The following is a 9712-nucleotide window of genomic DNA, read 5'->3' as shown; positions in this document are numbered from 1 at the left end:
CGCCTTGGAACGCTCGAAGGAGGACGAAAGGAAAAGCTTTCATTTCTGGCACTTTTTAATGGTTTAGCAAGAGCGCCAAACATGTTACAGTATATACATCAAAGGAGCGAACACGAGCTGGAAGGACATTAAGTGATCAGGACACAGACACAACTCTTCGGTGGGCAACAGAAGCCTTTTCCCATTCTAGTTTTCTTTTTTTTGAGGTTTGATACATTTATAAACCTTATTTTCTTAAAAACTAAATTTTAGTACAGTATATCTAAAGTTTTTTTTTTCTCTCATGTTTTTGTTGTTTTTGTTTTTGGTACCAATTCAGTCATTCAAGTATAAGGTATTTTATTTACTTCATTGTTTGTCTTACAGGTACAAAGAATCAATTTCTTGTTTCTTTGGATTCTATCTCGAAAACTATGAACCCTTTTATCCATCAGTTGTTGGGGGTTCAGAAGCATCTGAATCCCATCGCTATTCTGAAACTTTATTGACATGATTCTTATTGACTTGAATCTTAACATGCACGTCTATCCATAACTCTAAGACGGAGACATATGAATATTACATGAGAAAACATGTTTGTGAGAAGGGTTGGCTTTAAAGACAGATATTATTTCAGCAGTGCCCTACTATCAACATTTTTTTTCTGTAACCCTGTCGACTTTTGTCCAGTGTGCTAAATTAAAGTTTAGAATGCTTATATAAATGTCTATCAGTTTCCGCCAGGTGCTAAAAGCTTTGAACCTACATCACAAAAAACACTCTCGGACACTGAGTCACTCTTTGCTAATCCTTACAAAAAAAAAGAAAAAAAAAACTGTCAGTATTAATGTCAGTATTAAAATAATGCGAACATACACAAGCAAATGCAAGCACGCGCACTCTTACACAAACTCTCACGCAGTCGCACGGAAAACACGTACACCCACACGCAAGCACACACACACACACATACACACAGACAATCACACATACCGAAAGAGACACTGAACTCCCACGCACGCCCAGGCACGCCCCCGAGCAACCCACAAGCAGGAAGAACATCATTCAAACCTTAAAAAACAGCTCTGCCTCATAATCTTTTCCCACGGTTACTTTCTAAATTACAGCATTATGTACTAAGACCTATTTACCTTTCTAAAAAAAATATGTTTTGCAACCACATGGCATATGAGAACAGACAGTGATGGGCACAGAAAACTGAGAAAACGATTTAGGAAAAGATTTAGCCTCGAGAGTGTCTGACAACCCCTCAGCTTCCCTTCCATTCATTACACCTATATATAGTATCTTATTTTTTTGTTGTACAGGGCCAAAATATCTCGGAAAGGATGACATATAGTACATTCAAACAGGAAACTACAGACAATACTACAAAAATCACAATTATCTCTTTTGAGTCTTTGGTTAAAAGGTCTTTAGCCAAGTACAACAAAGATGGGAAACATAATGTCCTCTACAGTTGGATGGACAATAATAAATACTCGAATTAATACTCTTAAAGTCATCAACTGAACTCCATTGACCAGTCATCCTCATAGTCATCATACTGGTGTTCATATCATGATTCATATCCATTAGAAAAGAAAAGAAAAAAGAGAAGGGAAGAGAGAAAGAAATAGCTGTTATTTCTCTCTCTCTCTCCCGTACTATAATCTCGGAAAATTAGGGGTAGAGACAATATTTATTTTCTTTGATTTTCTTTTTGCTTTGTTTTCTTCATTTTTTTGGATATAGACCCAAAAATATAGATAGATAGATATTTTCTCTTCTTCCTTTTTTTGTTCTTTTCGTCCTTTTTTTCTTCTAATTTCTAATGGTAATGAGTAAGAACATGAACCAGCAAACACATGATAAGTATAAGGTAATGTTTGATCAAAGGTATATCGGTGGTATAATAAAAAATTCAAGACCTCAGTAATCCAGAAGGAATTGAAATGCTCAAAGACATCATTAGATAATGGCCTAGTTCCTAATAAAAAAAAAAGATAATTAAATCAAAAATAGGGTCAGAGGAGAGAAAGAGAGAAAAATAAAGACGATAGTAGGGGGAAAAAAAGAAAGAGGGAAATACAAGTAGAGATAAAGCGAGGAAGTGAAGAGGACAAGATTACGAAACACTTTTTTTTTCTTTTTTGTTCTTTCTTAAACATTGGTCAGCGTCGTCAATACAGAGATTCCTTAATAAGACGCACAACAACACACTCCTGTGGTGCAAACCGAGTGTCAAAAAGAAAAACAAACAAACAAACAAAATTCATTCTTTACGTAAAATAACCTAAAAAACAACAACAAAAAAATGTTTTCTTTTGATGGCAAACTCTTTCTCTCTCTTAGCTTATTCGACTTAAACTGAGCAAATAGCAAACATATTTGAAAATCCACTTCATTTACACCACAGGAGGTAAATATATATATATATACTATTAGCCTTTATGTACAGCATACATAAAACATATTTTTTTTCCTTCTTATTCTTGCTTTCTTTTAAATTCAAACAAAGTAGCTCATGTTTTGTTTTAAAGCTACTCTTAAAGAAAGGAAAGTAATGTTCCTTTACTCATAATACAACTTACCATCACTATTTTCAAAGCAAACATGAATTCTGTTTCCAAATTTTTTTTTCTCTCTCTTTATTTACATTTTTTTTCCAAGGAAGAAAAAAAGATGGCAAGAAAATTAATCAGGAAAGAGGAGAGAGAGAGAAAGAGAGAAAGAGACATGAAAAAGGAGAGACAGAGAAGAGTAGAGAGAAAGAGAAGAAAGGAAGAAGATTGAACTCTCCAGCAAGAGTCGATGCAGAAGACGAAAAAAAGAAATCATGTTATTTTTTTTTCACCTCAATAAGCACATTTCACTAACATGGTATACAAGTTATAATGAACTTTGGAATAATAGAAAACATCTTTCTAAACACCACCATGAACTAACTATATTTAGCAATCCACGTCCTCCTTTTTCATATGAAAATCTCCTTTTCTTTTCACAAATTCTCCTCTCTCTTTTATTGGAATACGATGAGGTTGGCCAAAAATAAAATCAAAATGTCTTTCCAGTTCTTGGGTGGTTTCTGGTCATCTAAAATTCAGGCTCAGTTTTATTATTATTTTTTAAATGACTACAAACAGGAGACCAGAAAACACCCACGAATCAATGGCTTTGATTTTTGGCGATTCAAGAGAGGAAGAAACAATATTTTAGCGTTTTTGGCGTTTTTTTTTTTCCGCGAAATATTCTGGTCTGTTCTCAAGAGGTACTACGCGCCATTTTTCTTCCTTTTCAGAAAACATTTATCATATACAACATACGTATGCCACAACATAAATATAAAGGAACAAATGAAATATCATCAACACTGAACTTGAGACATTTTGATCAAATTTCATCCGATTTTGTTTGAATCTCCAGCTGTATCAACATATATTAATATCTACTTCATCTAACACGTGGAATGTTAGTACAAATATCAGTCAAGCCGCTGACTATCTTTTAGAAATAGGTCCTATGAAAGATGAATAACTACTTGAACAGCTACGAAATGACAAGAAATTTCACACGAACAACAAGGTGATGCTGAATAATCATGGTTAGGTTCTCTCTTCCTTTATTTAGTCGTTTTATTTGGTGTATTTATTCTTTCTTTTAGGAGGAGGGGGGGGGGGTGGCGTGGAAGGGTAGGCATGGGGCGGGGGGGGGGAGGGGGAAACAGGTAATTTTATTTAATGTTTTAGTAACTATACTTATTTTTTGTGAGCGTTTCGAGTATATAAACATATTTTGGGTCTAATCTATATATTTTTTTTTACTAAATGTGTACATGTGATACATTATTTAGTCAAAATATTAATGAGTGATGTTGCCTTGGCATTTAATGTTCTAATACTGTTTCTCTATAATACCTCTGAGAAAACATGATGTATTTTGCTGTCTAAAATGCTATAGAAAATATCGGTCCTAATTTCCTTGGTGAGAGAAATACAAACAATCAAGGAAAAACCTAATTCTAAAAAAAAAAAAAAATAAATAAAAAAAATCGCAATGTCTTGGAACTGTGAACTTGAAGCTTAACAAAAGAAATAAGGTGAAAAGCTAAAAAAAGGAAAAACAAAATTAAAAAAAGGTTATACATCAGGAAAAAACAATGATTTTCACAAGATTTTTTTTTCTTTTCTTTCTTTCTTCATAGTCATCTCCAACGACTCAAAATCTGACGTCACTGTCGCCATACCCCTAACAAAACGTGATGCAGGAAAACAAATAGGCCTACAACGCATCATCTCCGCCAAAAGTGGTCGAACTCGCTCACAAGAGGGACGCCAAGAGGACCACAAGAGGAACGAAGACCTGGGCCGAGGCGGAGAGGCTGTTCGCGGCCGAGATCTGGCTCTGGGACTCGTGGATCTTCTTGGTTCTTTCCATAAAGTCGGAGGAGAAGTCAGAGTAACCGGCAGCGTTCTTGGCAGAAGCTCGGAGGACGTAGAGTGTGTCTCCGGCGAGGCTGTTGATGACGTACGGGTCGCCTGGGAGGAGATACAGAAAACGTTAGCGAAGTTGAGGGGTAACTTGCGGAAATAAACGTTAGCACGTCGAGGGTGACTTGCGGCAATAAAAGTTAGCTCGTCTAGGTGTACATTGTAAATAAACCTTTTTTCTGTTATTCTTACTTTCTTTTAAATCGAAACAAAGTAGCTTATGTTTTATTTTAAATGCTGTTTTTAAAGATAAGGAAAGTAATGTTCTTTCATTTAAACGGTCATTTAAAATACAATTTCCCATCATTATTTTCAAAACAAACATGAATTCTGTTTCCAAGAGTTTTTTTTTCTCTTTGTTTACAAATTCAAAACATTCCTACTTTCCCGGGGAAGAGATGGCAAAAACATTAATGAAAATAGGAAGGAGAAGGACAGAGAAAAGGAGAAAGAGAAAGAGAAAGATACATGGAGAGGGAACTCGTCGAAGGGTAACTTGCGATTATTGATCGCTGCTATTCTGTACTGTTCTGTAGGACTTATTTTGGTCTCCGGGAGTGGATACAAGAAAGAAATACATTATTGTGTGTTTTCGGTAAATCTAATGTTCGCTGGAATAAGTTCGGTGTTATGAGAGGCTAGGTAACTTAGTTAATTAGGATTTTTTTTTTTTAGAGAAAATGGTTCACCCTATTTTTTAAAGACAGAAAACGGAAAATTATATTATAGGGGTACCTTAGGCAATAGATTAATGAACAAATAAGAAAGCGTATGATGTACTTTATAGGGAAGAGATACGTCAGAAGCACAATGTATGTAGGAGTAAAATAAACATAAAAGAATATAAAAGGAAAAGGGGAGGCATAATGTATACTAGGAGAGAAAATAAAATGGAATATTTGACGCAAAGATGACAATAAAAAGTATTACGTATCTGATGCTTTGTTACTCGACAGAAAAGGGGAAAACCGAATGTGTTAGAAACAAGCTTATATATTTGAAAGAGAGAATTCTGCAGCATAAATAAAAAGTAACTAATTACGGTACTTAGGGGAGACTAAATTAAAAAAAATATAGGGGAGCGTAGCCAATTTGTCACAGAAAACGTTAAGAACTGACATGAAGGAGGGGTAACTCTGTAATATAATATACATTTCAAAAGCAAGAGAAAGGCAAGAACAATACATGAATATGACCCTTATTAGATCTATTATTGGAAAAAAAGTTAACACGCGGAAATCTGAAATGACTTGGGGAGAGTTTAAGAGAAATGAAAGGTTGGTAGATTTATCGTTAATTAATATAAAGGGGATCAAAATGAGATTAGAAGGGGATAATCGGAGAAAATTAAGATTTGATATATCTGTTACCTGAAAACGAAAGAGGGGAGGCATGAATTCATGATGGCAGACGCTATTTACATACTGAGTGTGATTTGTGAGTGAACCAAAGGGCTATTTATAGCACACAGAAAGGACTTTGTTATAGAATACATTGGAGCATTTGTCGGTATATTGCATACTGTTCTAATTGTAGCCAGCAATATTTTCATCATAGATAGTATTATTACTGTTATTATTATCATTATCATTTTTGTTAGGATAACAGTAATGCTACTACTACAGTACTACTACTACTACCTATTATTATTATTATTATTATTATTATTATTATTATTATTATTATTATTATTACCATTATTATTATTATTATTACCATTATTATTATTATTATAATTATGTTCATCATCACCATCCTCATTGATATTATTTATCTATTTTTCTTTTTATCATTGTTGTTGATATTTTCATTACTTTTATTATCATTATTTCTACCACTACTACTCCTACAACTACTGCTAATATCAATATTAGTAGCATTATCATAATCATTATTCTGCCTATCATTATTCATACGATTAACATTATTATCAATATCATCACCATCATTATCACCAAATCTTAGTACATATAAATACATTGTAAATACTAAAGCCACATTTTCTAATCTTTCACCTGATTAAAAAAAAATAATTAAAAAAGAAAAAAAATGATCTAACAAATTATAAAAAAAGTGCTCTTCGAGTTGAATTTGGTTAGTCATCTGTCTAAGTGTTTAGATGAACAGAGTCATGCTTAGATATATGGAGGTGTCTATGTCTCTTTCTGTCTGTATGTCTCTCCTCTCTTTCTGTTTCTCTCCATCTTTCTAGTTCTCTCTCTATCTCTCTAGTTTTCTTTCCATCTTTCTAGTTCTCTCTCTAGTTTTCTTTCCATCTTTCTGGTTCTCTCTCTATCTCTCTAGTTTTCTTTCCATCTTTCTGGTTCTCTCTCTATCTCTCTAGTTTTCTTTCCATCTTTCTGGTTCTCTCTCCTTCTAAAACTGAGACATATATATCTATAACTATATCTATACATATCAATACCTATATGAATATTCATATCCGTATCTATATCGATATCTGTATAAATATTCGGATCTATCTATCTATATATCTATCTACCTACCTATCTATGTAGATATATCTATCTATCTATATACCTATCTATATCTATCTATCAATCTATCTATCTATACATACATACATTTATACATACATACACACACACACAGACACACACACACACACACACACACACACACACACACACACACACACACACACACACACACACATATATATATATATATATATATATATATATATATATATACATATATATATATATATATATATATATATATATATATATATATATATATATATATATATATATATTTATTTATTTATCCATCTATATCTATTTATCAATCTCTCTGTACCTATACCTATCTCTCTCTCTATATATATATACCTGTACCTATACATCTCTCCATCAATCTATATACAAAAAAGGAAACTGTATGGAATTCATGACGAACAGATTACAGCAGGAACAACGAAGGGAAGAACGAGAAAATTCGTGTGTTTTCTTGTTCTTCCCTTCGTTGTTCCTGTTGCAAAAAAGGAGAATGTATGGAATTCATAACAAACAGATTGCAACAGGAACAACGAAGGGAAGAACAAGAAAAAATCGTGTGTTTTCTTGTTCTTCCCTTCGTTGTTCCTGCTGCAAAAAAAGGAGGAAAAAACGTCCACAGCCAACCCACCTTTCTTGAACTCCATGGACTGGGCGTTGATCCAGTTGTCTCCAGCGGTCTTGTACTGGACTCGGAAGGCCAGGATGGGCATGTCAGGGTGGTTGTTGGCATCGAGCTTCAGGTGGATAGCGTTGACCTCCGTTTCTGTCACCTGTTGGGAGAAGGCCATTGGGTGAGGTCGAGTGTGGAGGGTGGGTGTTTTTTTCTTTTTTTTTCTTATTTTTTTTGGGGGGAGGGGGTTGTATTGGGGTTAGGTGAAGAGGTTGGGGATTAGGGGGGAGGGGGGTTCTAGGGTTGTCTCTCTCTCTTTCTTTCTCACTCTCTCTCTCTCTCTCGTATTCTCTCTATCTCTCTCTCTTTCTTTCACATTCTCTCTCTCTCACTCTCTCTCACTATCACCTTTCTCTTTCTCTCTCTCTCTCTCTCTCTCTCTTTATCTTTGATTCTTTCTACGCATCTTTCTTTTTTTTCTTACTGTTTCTAACTTTTTTTCTCTTTCTCTCTCTTTTCGCCCTTTGTATCACAAAATCAGGGAGAGGGCTGTGCACTTCACACACACACACACACACACACACACACACACACACACAAACACACACACACACACACACACACACACACACACACACACAAACATACACACACACACACACACACACAAACACGTTGTACATGCATCGCGCCAAATTATTATTATCATTAGTACCATTATCATTATATCACAGTGCATCAATAACTTTCCACATGGCTGCCTTAAAATTCTTACACCAGGATTTTCTTTTTTAAAATAATTTTTCATCTTTATCAAATTATTTATTTTGAACTTTGGAAGATTTTTGACTGATTATATTCTAAGAAATCCTGGAGAATATCTGTTTATATTACAGTATATTAATGTTTGGGATGAAATCTTATCTGAAAAAGATCTTCCATATCTGTGATTCAAGAAGAAGAAAAAGAAAGCAAAAAGAAAGATGAGGAAATTAAGAAAACAAAATATAAAGAGAAGAAGAAGAAGAAGAAGATGTAAAAAAAGAAGAAAAAAAACGAAAGAGATGTTAGAGATGAAAAAGAAATAGAGGAAGAAGAAAGAGAAAAAGAAAACGAAAATGTATAGAAGAAAAGTAAAAATAGAAAGAGAGGATATAGCAGAAGAAGTTGTAAAACAGGAAAAAAAAGACGAAGAGGGGGGGGGGGATCACATGATTTAAAACTTATTTTTTTGACGAAGAAAGAGATAAGAAAATGGTAAAGACAAAGAGAAAAGTCTTGCAGCTTATAACTTTTCATACCTTGTATTAATCATAAAAAATAAGGAAAAAAGAGATGGAGTAAGAGAAAAAAAAAAGAAATAAAAAGTAAAAAAAAAAAAGCTACGAGAAAAGAAAAATAGAAAGAAAAAAACGAAAAAGAAAACAAAATCGAAAACAATTTGAAATAACGACATAAAAAAATCTCCAGAAAACGAAAAAATACAAATAAAACGGAAAGAAGCGAAAAAAAGAAAAAAAAGAAAAAAATACGAAAAACAACAAAACGAAAAAAACGGAAAAACGAAAAACAACAACAACAAAAACGAAAAAAAAAACGAAAACAAAAACGTCTCCCGACCTTGGCACTGGGCACAGCCGGCTTCTTCCCTTCCTCGAGGATGATCACGCGCTCCAGAGTTCCCAGCTTGTTCTCGGCTTTGCACACGTAGTCGCCGAACATATCCACGTCGGTGACCTTTAGCTGTGGGATAATCAGGGTCGTGAGAAATAGATAGAAGGATTGATGGATAAAGGGAAAGGGCGAGACAGAAGGATTGATGGATAAAGGGAAAGGGCGAGACAGAAGGATTGATGGATAAAGGGAAAGGGCGAGACAGAAGGATTGATGGATAAAGGGAAAGGGCGAGACAGAAGGATTGATGGATTCTTATGATCCTCAGTGAAGACTTTTACACGGCATATATGCCCGACAGATAGACAGACAGATACAAAGACACTAATATACACACAGACAACAGGAAAGACAGATAAAAAAAATTTAGTGAGCGAGACAGTTATAGACAACACTTTTTCACCCCCCCCAAAAAAAGGACAATTAAATAGCCCTCG

The 9712-nt window shown here is 34.3% G+C and overlaps 1 protein-coding gene across 2 annotated transcripts in view; it reads right to left on the bottom strand.

Moving 5' to 3' along the window:
* Positions 1 to 42: 42 nt before the first annotated feature.
* LOC113817747 (neurotrimin) overlaps positions 43 to 9712 on the bottom strand; it is a 165181-nt gene continuing 155511 nt past the window's right edge. For both annotated transcript variants that reach the window (XM_070140104.1, XM_070140103.1), the window contains 3 exons: positions 9222 to 9344; positions 7620 to 7761; positions 43 to 4517 (listed from right to left, as the gene is read on the bottom strand). In XM_070140104.1, the coding sequence (XP_069996205.1) occupies positions 4300 to 4517; positions 7620 to 7761; positions 9222 to 9344 (483 nt within the window). In that variant the 3' untranslated portion in view covers positions 43 to 4299. The remainder of the gene's footprint in view (positions 4518 to 7619; positions 7762 to 9221; positions 9345 to 9712) is intronic.

The sequence above is a fragment of the Penaeus vannamei genome, chromosome 26 (genome assembly GCF_042767895.1).
Source record: "Penaeus vannamei isolate JL-2024 chromosome 26, ASM4276789v1, whole genome shotgun sequence".
NCBI lineage: Eukaryota > Metazoa > Arthropoda > Malacostraca > Decapoda > Penaeidae > Penaeus > Penaeus vannamei.
Note: the sequence above shows the minus strand (reverse complement) of the source record. Positions and strands in the feature narration are given on the sequence as shown.